The 15,000-nt window shown below is 41.4% G+C and overlaps 1 protein-coding gene and 1 non-coding gene across 2 annotated transcripts in view; one reads left to right on the forward strand and one right to left on the reverse strand.

Moving 5' to 3' along the window:
- The first annotated feature begins 1,597 nt into the window (after positions 1-1,597).
- On the forward strand, positions 1,598-1,669 carry Trnat-cgu. The gene has a single exon. It is a non-coding gene; the product is annotated as a tRNA-Thr (tRNA).
- A 2,751-nt stretch (positions 1,670-4,420) lies between these two features.
- Positions 4,421-15,000, reverse strand: part of LOC119580741 — a 12,895-nt gene continuing 2,315 nt past the window's right edge. Inside the window, exons 3-5 of the mRNA XM_037928837.1 lie at positions 10,541-10,659; positions 9,088-10,414; positions 4,421-5,793 (exon numbers count right to left, since the gene is read on the reverse strand). Coding sequence (XP_037784765.1) covers positions 5,045-5,793; positions 9,088-10,414; positions 10,541-10,659 — 2,195 coding nt within the window. The 3' untranslated portion in view covers positions 4,421-5,044. The remainder of the gene's footprint in view (positions 5,794-9,087; positions 10,415-10,540; positions 10,660-15,000) is intronic.

A 15,000-nucleotide genomic window follows, 5' to 3' on the forward strand; every position in this document is an offset into this window, starting at 1 on the left:
TATGGTCAACTATATCATTGTTATCATCCTTACCATTATCACTATCATATCTACACACACACACACACACACACACACACACACACACACACACACACACACACACACACACATATATGTATATATATGTATATAATAATATATATTATACATATATATATATATTATATATTTTATATTATATATATATCATATATATATATATATATATATATATATATATAACACACGCATACATAAATATATATAGATGAATAGATGGATAAACAGATATAGTTAGATAGATGTGGGTGTACGTGCATATGCAAACACCATTATCTGCCAGGGTATATCATTCCCTCGCTTTGTCCTCCTAACTAGGAAATGCCTTACCACATATTCAATACTGAAAGAATCCTGCTGCTCTCCGTCTTACCTATCTATCACGCAGTGGTCGCGGAGGGACTTTAAAGGCAAATTCAAGAACACTATAGAACGCTTCAGTTCATCGAGGGATTCAGGTGTATGGCTTCAGGTTGTAATTTCGTGGATTCTCCTCACTTTAATTCTACAAGTTACCCGGCTCTCCCTTGCCCGCGGTACAGTATCCCTTGGATTTATCATAACATCTGCTACATGAGTGTTGCTTCCGTTTCAAGACAATACGAAAGTAAGAATATCTACCATTACATCCTATCAGAGGGGCACATAAGATTTTTTTTTGAGGGGGCGGGGGAGGGTTGAAGACTTAAGGCCTCGGTCAAATTGACAGAACTTGCAATTTTAAAAGTGACTCTTAGTGTTCTGTCTTTTTTTGTGTGTGTATGTGGGGGGGATACATCATTGGATGCACATGGCCTCCCCTGTACACGCACACATACATGTATACATATATACACTAAACACACACACAAGCACACACACATACACACATAAACACACACACACACACACACACACACACACACACACACACACACACACATAATATATATATATATATATATATATATATATATATATATATATAGATAGATAGATAGATAGATAGATAGATAGATAGATAGTTATATATATAAATAGTTTTATTTATAAGTATATGTAATTATTATATACATATATATATATATATATATATATATATATATATATATATATATATATATATATATATATATATATATATATGCACATGTGTATCTTCTTCTTTTAACGGTAGGTTCATGTCTGAGCCGCCGTGGTCACAGCATGATACTTAGTTTTTTTTTTTTTCATGTTGTGATCTCTTGGAGTGAGTACGTGGTAGGGTCCCCAGTTCCTTTCCACGGAGAGTGCCGGTGTTACCTTTTTTTTTATATATATATGTGTATACACATATATAAATATATATTTTTATAAGCACACCATCGCATGCATATCGCACTATATATACGGCAGCATATTCTCTATTATATCTGCATAGTATAGCGGAAGGAACCCATAAAAACTTCTGTCTTTTTTTAAAGCCAGTTATACCTTATAAGCAAAACATTTATCAATTTACAACTTACTCATGGTATCTATAAGCGAGTGGATTTTTTAAAATTAATACTAGACAACACCATAGACTTTAATATCAGCCTCCTTAGCTCAGTGGTAGAGCACTGGTCTCGTAAACCAGGGGTCGTGAGTTCAAACCTCACAGGGGGCACAAGTGGCCAATGAAATCAATTGGATGCACATGTTTAGTTGACACATAATATAAATTATCATATCTTCATTTTTTGGATTACATTCAGAGGTGCTTCACTATGCGAACGCGATTGGATTTGGATATGGGTCTTGTACGCGAAATATACAGACGAGATGTATGGCGTGGCACAGGAGTGGAGAATTGCACGCGGCTTAAAATCGCAAAATGCATAATACATTTAAAATTCACTTTCGTGTTTAGTACTGTGGGAAAAAAGTTACCTCATATATGTACCCGGAATACTTCCATTTCATGAAGTAATCCCAGTCTCGTGGTATAACTGTTTAAATTGTGGACAATATTAATGAGCACCGATATACCTTACATTTCCTCCTGTAGTGATTTCACTGTGATATTCAAAGTATGTTTGATACATATCCTCTACAGTCCTCTAAAGGTATGCTTATTTCTTTCAAATGTTCTATCCCTTGATCATAAGGCCTTTTCAGCTGCCGGCAGACGCCTCATATCCAGCATCATACTCGACTTTTCTCAGGGTTAAAGTGTGAGAATTCCAACACATGGCCTGGTTACGGAGCAGTCAGCAGCTTCGTTCATCGTAAAACTAAACTTTTGTATCGTGTGTAATAATCATAGTTGTTCGTTACAATCGCAAACTACAATATGCAAGTCGGGTGACATTCGCAAATGGTCCATATAAACCGCCATTCCCTCTAAAAAAAAAAAAAAAAAAAAAAAAAAAAAAAAAAAAAAACGTAAGAAAGAGCAGAACGAAAAATAAGAGTAGAACGAAAACAGCGGAAAGGCATTTCTTTTGCCGTTACCAGACAATTTGATTTTCTGACAATTGACTGCAATAAAGCAAACAGGTAGATAAACAATAATAAATAAACAAATAAAAACAAATGTTCAAATGCATCAACGGAATCATGTCATCATGCAAATTAATTAGGCGAACGTCCAAGTCTAACAAAGTGTCACAAATTACCGTAAAGTTTATAGAAACCTGACATAAATCACTCAAACTTGATAGATAAATAAAATGCACAAGGATCTGGCACTCCAGAAAATGTGTTTTATCATTTAAGTTATTTTTTTTTCGCTATATAATGAACACACAGTTGTAAAGATAATCCATCTGGCCATTGATATGCATAAATACGATATTCTGCTTAATATGAGCATTGAAACCGATCTGAAATAGAGAGAACAGACGCAAATGATTTATTACTCTCGCCATTGCACAGCACATTTACTTTCCTGATTTTCAAGGCGAAGTATCAACAAACTGCATTAAACACTGCGATATTTTATATGTTTTTTACGTTTACTAAGTGAATAAGGCTTTAAGAATACTAAAATAATGATAATAATAATAATAATTAATAAATATAATAGTTCTGCATGTATTATGTCCATACTTTCATGAATTCATAGAAAATGTAAAAAGTTTTAGAGGACTGCCTATCTTATATTGTGTGATACATTTTTCCTTCTCTCCGAAAGATCTTTCAAGAAATGAAATATTTATCAGTTCATTTTTCGGAAACCGAATTAGTGTAGGGATTAAACAAAATTTTACACTGAATTGCTTAACCAGTTATGATTATCCCTTGCAGATACGCATAAATCGTTCGCACTAATAAAGACATATATATTCGTACAGTAGGCTTATGTGGGACCACCATAATCATTTGCACAGAAAAAAAAAACATTCGAGGTAAAGAAGACCTGAGGACAAATACCAGAGACCCGTTAGTTAGTGAAAATTCTACGACAGCTTTTGCTGGTCTGCAGAGAACTAATGCATGAAGTGTATTTTAGAAATACTGTATTCACCCTCGCAGGTATTGTTAAGGGGTAGATGTTACTAACTATACAGCATATGATAAGTGGTAGTTTCTAAACTAACGCGCACTACCTGATAGAAGAAAAAAATATAGGTTGTACTCTGTATAATTCTGCTGAAAATCTCTGCATCGGAGACGATTCATATCATCGCATATAATGGGTCCTGGGAACAAATATTATGGCGACTGGCCCTCCAAAACACAGAGGCCTTGATTAGTGTCCCTTTGTTCAAAAGGTTGTACATCCCACATCTCAAATGTATACTTTACCCAAGCCAAACACCTGGTCGTCTTAAAGGAATTTACGTTAAGAATTTAAGTTTTTTTTTCCGTGTTAACCGTTGCAACATCGCTCGTGTGGGTGACTGTGCCGTCTTTCTTCAGGGGAGTTAATGAAATGGATGTAATTTTACCAGGTGCCTTAATATAGCTTTTCCGCTATGGTAACTTACTGGAATCCATTTGACCGTCATGGTACTAAATGTATCATCGCTTACTTTTGGGAATGGATTCCTCTGCAAGATAATTCTTGGGATGAATCAAGTGTTTCCTGAACACTTTGAAACTCATCCAAAGATCCCTGCAGAACTGTAGTTCGCCTGAAAATTCTGCAGAATCAAGTTGCTGTTGCCAGTTACCTTCTCCGAAAAGTATTACAAAATGGTCACTCTCTTGACTAGTGCTCTAGCTGAAATCAGCAAGGCAAATCAATATTAGAAGTGTGTGTGTGAGTAACTGACAAGTCTTTCCAGAAGTGATGTCAACCAAAAAAAGTAGCAAAAGTAACAATGACAACTGTCCAAACAAATCTTTAAATGTTTTTTTTTAAGTCCTATGTACCTGTTTATCTATGGTGGCAGTGTTTATTGTGTGCTGGAAAGAGTATATATGGCCATTATCCATTACTGTTGCAGCTTCTAGTGGCCTCGGTTCTACTTGAAACCTTTTCATTTAATCTTTAATTCATTATTTTCTTTCTTTTCTTTTATCTCTGTGTCTGGAGAATATTCTGTACATTTTCTTTAATGGTAAAGAGTGCTTTATATTAGAAAGAAAGAAAGAAAAAATAGAAACAGAATTTTTATCATTTTTTTTTAATGAGAGATTTCAGTCGTGAAGTTTCATATGGCATGGAATTGTACAGCAGTAAACATTAATAGTTAATATCTAGTGAACTATTACACAACATTGTGCTAATGAAATACAGATAGAAGGATCTTGGGATAAAGAATCTGAAAAAAAAATAGTGATCATGAGAAAGAGAGAGAGAAAAAAAATAAAATGAGTTATAATTTTAAATAAAACGAAACATAATTGAGATAATGTTACCATTATTAGGATCAATAATAATAACGAGTAAACTGACACAAGGAAATAAAAGCAATTTATAAGTGTAAAAATATCAATATTCAAATCAGGTAAGGACTCCACTGTGGTAATGAATATTACAAACAACGTTGTTTTGATAGTTCTATAAAAGATAGGACGAAGATAAGACTTATTTATAATAGAATGGAACTCGCTACAGCATCTCAGTCGCAAGCATGATAAACACAGAGATGAGAACAATAAAGAGAAGCGACAGGACTATAATCGAGACCCAGTTGAAGGACCTCGCCGAGACGTCGCTGGGGGTGAAGGCTTTCCCCTTCCCCATCACTGGTTTCACCACGTTAATCGCAGGGACCTCCTTGTGCAAGAGCCGGTGCGTGACTGCATTAGAGATAACACACACGAAACACAGGGAGATTAGGGCGGTGTACCAGATGTCGAGCAGCTTGAAGTAAGGTGTCTTGACGGACGAAGAGCTGGCCTGGGCGAAGAGGGTGGCCAGCACGAGTAGCGACGTCAGGGACACGACGATGCGCTCGTTGAAGTCCCTGAGCGGGAAGAACAGCGTTGAGAGAGTCACCAGAAACATAAGGCTGCTCGGGGCGAAGCTGTTGAGCATGTGGTACTCGTACAGGCTGGACAGATGAAGCGTCAACAGGATGTAGGTGTAGCGCTCGTCGTCCTTATATGAAACTGTCTCGAAAGTCACATTCTTCAGTCTGTACTCCAGGAGGTCCTGACTGCCATCGTATTCGACTTCCATCTCGTCCTCACTGAACTTTTTAAAGGCTAGGTCGTACTGGGCATCGAGGATATAGTAGGAGATGTTGCACATAAGTATTCCAAATGGGTAACGGTGGAGCTTGAAGTTACATGGAATGGTAGTTCGAAAAGTAATGGAATGGAAGATTTCGTGTTCTCCTCCGGGCAAGTACTCGCCTGGGGAAGAAAAAGTAAAGAATAAAGGTAAGTAGAATATGTCTGTTACAAGCAAGAGCCTCCACGTTTCGGCAGAGGGCTTTCCCATTAATTTTCATATTTATTTCCGTACCTAGACCTCTTGTACGTGTTACTCATGGACAATATATGTTGTACTCTAAGCAAAAACATATCATCATAAATTTGAAGGTATTTATTAATCACAATAGTTAGCAGAAGTTGATGTCATTGTCCGGCGCTTCAGCAAAGGTTATTTCACTTTCATTAATCATATTTGTGTCCTACAGATATGTATTTATGTGTGTAACACTAGAATATTAGATTAGACAAACATGTCTGCACACATTTGAAGGTATTTTTGAACCTGAAATAAATTGATGAGTGGCATCATTTAATCTTTTGAGACAGTTTCAAATTTTAGTCTCAGAATCGTCTGAGAACTGTCTGAGAACTTTAGCGGACACCATTCCTGGTACTTTAATGACGAGATTTAGGAGGTCAACCACAGAGTGAGCATGTGTAGAAAACATTTCCGAAGGCAAGGAACCTCTGATAATCTAGCCCTCCTAAGGGAAGTTGTCAAGGATGCCAAGGAAACTGCCAAGAGACAAAGAGGAAAAGTGGCTGGAATGGTGCGTCGTTTGGCCACCAGATAACCCTCGCAGAGCCGTGGCAACAGTCTAGGCGAACTACTAGCCGCTCAGCTCCGAGGTGCACACACCGCAACCCTCAATCAGAAGCAAACAGACTGGTGCATGAGTTATCTGCGAGAGCAACTAGCAATAGTCTGCCAGCCAAACTGAGGACTTGCTCTTATCAGAGAAAGGGCAGCCAAACCCGACAACTCAGATGTTATATTTTCTCTGAGAGAACTAAGAAAAACATAAAAAACGGTTCTCACTCAGGCCCAGGCTCTAATGTTATCTCCTACCACATCATTTCCAATCCTAAGACTGGCAGGTGGGCTTGCATTCTTGCAACTCATCAACAAGTCTTGGGAAACTTCTACTCTGCCCCAGAGTTGGAAGAGGGCTGAAATATTTCCTATCCCAAAACCAAAGGAGCCAGGGAAATACCCATCTCTTTTCTCAGCTGTCTGGGCAAGACATCTTAGAGGATGGTACTATATCGACTCCAATGGAAAATGGGACCCTTAACATGAACACCTCCATTGGTTCACAAGGGGCATGGGCACAGCGCACAGCATTGCCATGCTCTTAAGAACAACCAGCACCGTCATGTGGTAGTATTTCTAGACGTGGAGAAGGCTTTTGAATTAGCAAGCCCTCTTGCTATTCAGGAGATCCTGACCCAGAAGGCAATTTGAGGAAAGCTCTTGGCCTGGATGGCTGACTATTTAAGGAACAGCTAAAGTCAGATTCCAAGGTCAATTATCACAGCACATGCCACTAGAAAATGGAATGCCACAGGGGGTCCTCATTCCAGCCCTTTTCAACAACCTAATGTCCTGTATCCTCAACATATACTTCCCATTAAGATGCAAGATCATCTGCTATCCAGACGATCTTGCAGGCATCTCCACTGAACCACACTGCCTAAAAAAGAGTCCAGTGCTGTATGGACCTTGCATCTGACGAGTGTTGTAGGACAGGACTAAAGATCTCTGCAGCCAAATAAAAAGCCATGGCTCTGAGACACAATGGTCAAGGCACAAGTCTGTGTATCCAGGGAATGGACGTAGAAACGATCCAATACTTTGTTTTCAAGACTGGCCAAACCCTCTCCTTCCAAAAGGAGGTCCAGTACCTGGTTGACCGAACCAAAGCAAGACTACCTGTAATGAGAGCAATGACTGGGAGACATACAGGAGCTGGACATAAAGTCTTTTTATGTACATGCCGTCCGTCCCATTGTGGACTATACTTCTGTCGCCCTGATTGCCACCAAGCCAAGACTAAGAAAAAAATTAGAGAGTTCAAAATGAAGCTGCCAGGATCATTCTGGGTGCCCCAAGGTAGATGAAGGTCCTTAACCTCCTCATAGAGACAAACCTTCTTCCCCTGGACTCCCGAATTGATCTAATGTTAGCATAGTTCCTTTCAAAGGCCATCCAGGCACCTAGGAACACAAGCATAAGACAAAAAGTACTCAGATGAATAGAACAAGATTGTGAGCTCTTTGCAAGCACCTCCCAGCTGTCACACAAAGCCGGGATGTTGATATACTATCAGCTCAAAGAGTAACTACTTGCTAATGGCATGGACTCCCACACCCAGACTTTATTGAAGCCCTGCCGTGGGAACAAACTTGATCAAGTTCTCTGTTATGAGTTTGTGAAGGAGAAAGAACAATATCCCATGCCTAGTCTGAAACAGAAACAGAGAGAGTCATTGCCAACACTCCTCCTACTTCATGGATGGATCAGTCGATCCTATAACCCACACTGCAGGTGCTGGCTTTTCAGCAAGGGATGCCACAGAATCCATGAAGGTAACACACAGCACCTCCTCGTTACAGGCAGAGGCAGTTGCGTTCATGGGAGCCCAAGTCCATGCATCCCTGAGGGAAGGACACGTGGTCATACATACAGATTCTAAGGCAGCCATTGACTGTCTACAGTACAGCATACCCAAAGACATCTACCTTCTGACCACTGTGCGTACCACAGCACAAAGGATTTTACTCGGGGTAGAAGTATAATCATAAACTGGGCCCCAGTCACATATACATCAGAGGAATGAGCTTGCTGACGGACTAGCTGACACTGGCAGGGGTATGCCCCCAAAACCCTTGATAATACAACCGAACCGAAAAATCTTAAGGTACAGGTCCAACGCCACAGAATTTGCCATTCTCTTGCAGCTTCACAGAGAGGAAACGAGAATCTCTCCCTCGGCCAGATGGTACTTAGACGCCACAGGCTATGAGCCACTGGCACTCTCTAAACAGTCAATAGAGGTGCCGAAGTCATTCTTCACAGAGTCAGACTAGGTTACCACTGCGCATGGCAAATCATACAAACAATTGACTATGCAGCCAGGTGTTGCAAACATTATGGCATCTGCCTGTCTTAGACAGGGACCCCCCACAATGGGCTGGTTAAGAGATTATGCCGCAATCTTACATGGCGGCAGGAGCGCTTGTTGGCAAACCACGGTAGTCATCAAGTGTCAGAGAACCAAATGAGACAGCCATAAATGGCTGAGACACGCCCGGGCCACAAATATGGAAGACCCGGGCGAAGCTAGACCTTTGCAAATCTCAAACAACAAGAACCTTAATAAAGAGTAACTTGACTTAGCATGTGTTTACATAAAGCCACAGTAAACTTACCCATAAACGGATCTTCAAGAGAGCGAATCTGTTCAATCGAGCCTGCATAAACGCCACATGTTTTCTCATAGATGTCCATTGGATACGCAAGGCCTGTGACTCTGCCAGCAATAGCGTTGAACTCAGGATGCCAGATTTCATCGCAGTTAACCTTCTGCTCGTAGTCTCTGAGATTCCAGTATGTTACCCGCTCGTCCTTGTAAGTGACATAGATATTCATATCCAGAGTGACTTTTCCTTCAATAGTTTTGATGTCACTTAGCGCATACAAGTAGACGCTGTACGTGAGGTGGCCCTGCGAGCTACTGCCGAGGCGCGGGTTTTTGTTTTTGTCGTACTCGGGAGGCAGGCGCACGGGGTTGCACGCGCTCTCGTCGCTCCCGTCTCGACAGTCCCTGACGGTGTTGCAGAAGGCGGATCGCGCGATGCACGTGTTGTCGCCGCAGGAGTATTGCTCAGGCCCGCAGGAGGTCATCGCCAGGGTCAGATTCTTCTTCTTAAGGCTTGAGAACCAACTGTGTCTGCCCACCGGCAGCACCTCCGTCACGCGCATCGTCTGCACGTGGAGAGAAGATGCCAGGAGCCAGCCGTTCTCGTCTTGCTGTATCGTCGAGACGTCGCCGACGAACTGCACTGAGCCTTCGGCGTCGGCAGTCAGGGTGTAATGGTGGTCGAATATTTCAAGAGGCCCATAGAGCGTGAACCTTTTCTTCGCTGGCACGAGGCAGATGCTGCACATCACTTCGCTGATGCACGGGTAGGTTGCGACGCTGCCGTTGGCGAGCATGGCCGTGCAGGTTGCCGACATGTTATGGCTTTGCTTCTGCCAGTAGAGCCAGAAGGAGACGTTGTTGGCATTGGAACAGTTGAGGGCGAGGTCCCTTGAGATGTTCAGGGTGGCGGTCTCCACTTCGCTCCGGGTCGGGAGGCGGCCGTCCAACCTCCTGCACGCGCCTGCGTGAGGCCGGTGCCCCGCGAAGAGCCTGACAAGGACCTTGGTGAACGCCTCGGCGCAGATCTGATCCGGCTCGACGTCAAACGGCCTCACGCCCCCGGCCTCGGTCCACGCCGAGTCGAGGGTGATGAGGGCGTCGCTGGGCGAGAGGGCGGTGCAGTCAGCTGGCCGGTAGGGCGTCGGTTTGGCGTCCGTGTCCGCCTCCCAGGACTGCACGGAGAAGGCCAGGATGGCGCCGCCGAAGGCCGGGGACTCTCCGAAGGAGCCCAGGCAGAGCACGTCCTCGCCGTCCGCTTCCTCGGCCGTGGCGTTCTCCGGCTCCAAAGGTGTCGTCACGAGGCCGCTGTTTTTCCCTCGCATGTGCACCTTCACCTGGTAGAAAGCGGAGAGGAAGATCACAAAGAGAGAAGGGAAGAAAATGCTCTACACCATCCTTAATCGAAGCAATCAACATACCGGTGCTTATGATGTATCACCTGAACAAAAGCACAAGACTACCTTCTCATCCTGAGGGTCGTAATACACGCACACGTAATGCCACTCGTTGGGTAGGAAAGGGTCGTCAGATCTGTACGTCGTCGAAGCATATTGCACGTTCAACACCGACCCATCAATGCCTGGCAGGAGACAGAATGCAGCGTTATGAAAATGCATTGTGGAAAACAAGATATTCCACTTCTGCCAAAATTAACATATCAACATCGATCGAGAAAAATCAAGTATTGTTGATTATGAGATGGAGGTGGGCATATGTATGGTATATTTGAGGACACTGATGAGAAGTAATGACTAACAACAGGAATAAATAATGAGTTGTAATAAGAATCTCATGAGCGGATTTTTCGATGATAGACATTATGCCAAATGTTAAGGGATTATGGACAGTTTTTTAATGATGGTTTTTATTTCGAAAGATTTGCATATGCGAAGTATAGTAAAACATAGTGTTAATGTAAATCTCAAAAAGTAATGCAATAAAATCATGCATATTACTGATTAACTTTACACTATATACTATAGCTGCTTTGTATTTCAAAAGGGAGAAATATAATAGACATAATGAAAACATGGAGCTACTTTCATTTCCAGACACAAAAAGAAATGCAACAAAATTAATCAGATCGTACTATTTAGGTCAAAAAATGAGGGTGATGAAATAAGATAAAATAAATCTATATCGCACGGGATGTTGGTAGAGGACGGGCGTTGCCTGTGTCTTCGCGACGGTCATCCCAGCAACCTGGAATGACCGTCGTCGACGCCCGACATCTGACAGCGTCTTGTGGAGGGCCTCGGCAAAGCCTTCTTAGGAATCAGAGTCTTTAGCAGGCTGACACTGAGAGGACCATAAAGACCACAGACGTATGAGGGCTTCGCTGAAGACTGAGCCGGTGTCAGCGGGAGTGGAACTGAAGAGGTTCGTTGGCAAGAATTTGTTTTCACACAGACACACACAGAAACCCACAAAAACACATACACACATGTGTGGGTATATATATATATACATACACACACACACACACAAGTTGCAAAATATTAGAAGACATGCTTTATTTTAAAAAGTGTATTCTATAGGTGTGTATGTAGACTAAGTTTGTTTATTAGTTTGTTAGTGTGAACTAATGAATAAGTAAATTTGAACTGCTAAAAATCTAACTTGCAAGAAAACATTCTTTAAAATACGTGTACAAGATTAATTACTATCCCAGGTGTATATTGTATACATGTGTATGTGTAAAATTGATCTTTAGCAATTTTTATCTACGTGTTACTTCAGTACTAGGCTGTGTCATAGAAAGCATCGGAAGTTTAGAAAAGTTGCTGCAATTATATATATATATATATATATATATATATATATATATATATATATATATATATATATATATATATATATATAAGTTCTTATTGGAGTTTCTCATTTTGGGTCCTGGAGTGTATGTGTGCGTGCGTGTGTGTGTGTGTGTGTGTGTGTGTGTGTGTGTGTGTGTGTGTGTGTGTGTGTGTGTGTGTGTGTGTGTGTGTGTGTGTGTGTGTGCTACAGGTGCGGGACGCGTTGGCGATGGATGCAGAACTTTGTGCCTTGTAGAGGAGCTTTTTCCCTTCACCGCCCAGCAGCCAGCTGATTCTTCTTCGGGACTGCAAGTTTCTGCTCTTCTCGTCTTTTTTTTCGAATGTGATGCCCAGTATTTCAATTTCCTCTTGTGGTCTTTTTTTTCTCATCGAAGTTTACTTGGATATCACCGTTCGTCCTCTCGACAACCATAAACTGAGTTTTATTCGGGACAAAGGAGACCTGCCATTTCTCCCCCCAAGTCAAGATTTGTACGAGTCTGTCATTTATTTTTTCTATGGCGGCATCCTGTTCCCTGGACTCATACCTAAAGGAGAGTCTTTCATCATCTGCAAATGCTTTGGCTTCAGGAATGAGGGGGAGCAAGTTATTGAGGAAAACATTCCACAGCAGAGGACCCAATATGCTTTGATGTCGTAGTAAAAGCAGATTGTTTTCTATGGAGAACTACTTTCATTTGTCTGTCGAGCAGCTATTTTTTCAACAGGACCAGGAGTTTACCGTCCACTCCAAACGCTTTTAACTTACTTAACAAACCTAGGTGCCATATCCTATCAAAGGTTCCCTCTATGTCAAGGGCAAGGACACAAGTCTGCTTTCCGCGGTCAGGTACAGTTGACTAGTCTGCAGTCATCTGTAACAGCAGGTCGGTAGCAGAGTTCTTCCGAAAGCCATATTGACGGGTAGACAGAAGATGATTTTTTTTTTTTTTTTTTTTGAGGTGGTTTGTTTTGTGGAAAGATATTTTTTTCATATATTTTGCTGATGATTGACAGCAAGAAAACTGGCCGGTAATTTTTGGACTGGATCTGTCCCCCGTTTTAAAGATGGGGACAACATTACTTTGTTTCCAAAGTGTAAGCCATTTGCAAGAGCTTAAGCATGTGTTAAAAATTAAAGTGAAAGGAGATGACAGTTCCTTTGCGCACCTCTGGAGCAGCCGAAGATTAACACCGTCAGGTCCTGTAGCCTTTCTTGTGTCTGCATTGCGCAGGAGCTTCTCTTCTCTCTCTCGGATAGTTTTTGCTTAGGACAAGGAGCTGTCAATTTATTTGAAAAATGTCTTGCTAGTACATCTGTCTTTTCTTCGGAGCTTACTGCTAGTGTCCCATCTTTTGTTATTAATGGTGGGATAGTTTCATCCTTTGTGTTGCCTTGCTTGTCTTTACCAATGGTCCACCATAATTTAGTTCCAACTTTACCCTCTTTTTATTTTTTTTATTATTATTTTTTGTTGTTTTCTCCCATTTCTGAGTACGTTCCATTTGTTGTGCAGCCTGTCTATGGAATTGCTTGCTTCTGTTTGAAGGATTTCTTTTATGCCGGATCCATGTTTGATGTTTGATGTCCGAGGCTCTTTTGCATTGAGGTCCAAACCATGGTGGATCAGAGGGCTTCGATGAATAGTTAAAATGAGTTACAAAACGATTTTGTAGCCTCATTAAAATAGCGATGAAGGAATTAACCTTCTGATTTATATTCCCCTGGATTTCATCGTCCCATTTTACATGAGACAGATCCTCTCCGAATCTTGTCCATTTTGTATTCTCCCACTTCCACATCGTTCTTACCGTAGTCTCCTCCCTGGGTGTTCTTAAGCTAATCTTTATTAAGACGACTTTGTGGTCAGATGTCCCGACACAACCAAAAGAGACAGACTGGGAAGTTAGGTCAGTGATAACTGAGTCAAGAGACGATCCAGAGCGATGTGTTGGAAAATCAACAAAGTTCTGTGGGTCATGGACTGCCATTAGTTCGCCGAAAGCAGATTGTGCTCTGTGCTGGTTTAGGTCTCCAAATGATACAAAATAATGGCAGTTGAAGGTGGTCATAAGCTGATCAAGGTTTTGCATTAAGGAATCTAAAAGTAGTGTCCCGTGTGATGGCGGCCGATAGCATCCACAAAGAAGAATAGCGCGCCGTTTCTTGTCCACCAGTCAAGAGTATGCATTCAATACCGTCTGGTAAGGGAATATCTATTATCTGCAGCTGCAGGTTTGTTTTGTAGCATAGTGCAATACCCTCTCTTCATTTTTCTCTCTCTCTTTCTCTTTTTTTTTCTCTGCTTCTCATTTTCCCTTTCTCTTTTATCATTCTCCCTCCCTCCCCCCCTCTCTGCTCTCTCTCTCCTCTCTCTCTCTCTCTCTCTCTCTCTCTCTCTCTCTCTCCCCCCTCCTCCTCCTCCTCCCTTCCCTTTCTCTCTCTTTTTCTCTTTCGTTCTCTCTCTTTCTCTTTCGTTCTCTCTCTTTCTCTTTCGTTCTCTCTATTTCTCTTTCTCCTAAAAACAGCATATTCATCCATAATACAAAATAAATTACGGTCGACAATAAAAAAGAAAAAAAGAAAAAAAAACGGTGACAAAGATTCGCTTAAGCATTATTATTACTTTCTTTTGTGGAGAAACATGGCTTGTAACAGATATATTTTTAATGGTTATCGCTTCGTAATTATCATACTTAAGTACCTCTGTGCAATGGCAGCTCCTTTTCACAGACAAACGCATGATATTTGGCACCGAATATTTTAACTTTCTGAACGTATCGGGTTTACGATGATAATCATGAGGAGAATGATAATAATTATGATGATGATGATGATGATGATGATGATGATGATGATGATGATGATGATGATGATGATGATGATGATGATGATGATGATCATTTGTTGCTATGGTTATTCTTAGGTTAAGTGTGAAAGGCTGTCTGTTTGCTTTTAAATTACCCCCCGTGTACAAGGAATGGTCGGGGTTGCCATCCACTGGCGGCGAGGGACTTGAACGCAGGTCAGCAAGATTTCTAGACGAGAACGCTACCTCTGCGCCACACAGCAGGTAATTATAATGGTAAGTAGTGATTAGAGTAGTAAAGATGGTGGAGATGTT

The sequence above is a fragment of the Penaeus monodon genome, chromosome 14 (genome assembly GCF_015228065.2).
Source record: "Penaeus monodon isolate SGIC_2016 chromosome 14, NSTDA_Pmon_1, whole genome shotgun sequence".
Lineage (NCBI taxonomy): Eukaryota > Metazoa > Arthropoda > Malacostraca > Decapoda > Penaeidae > Penaeus > Penaeus monodon.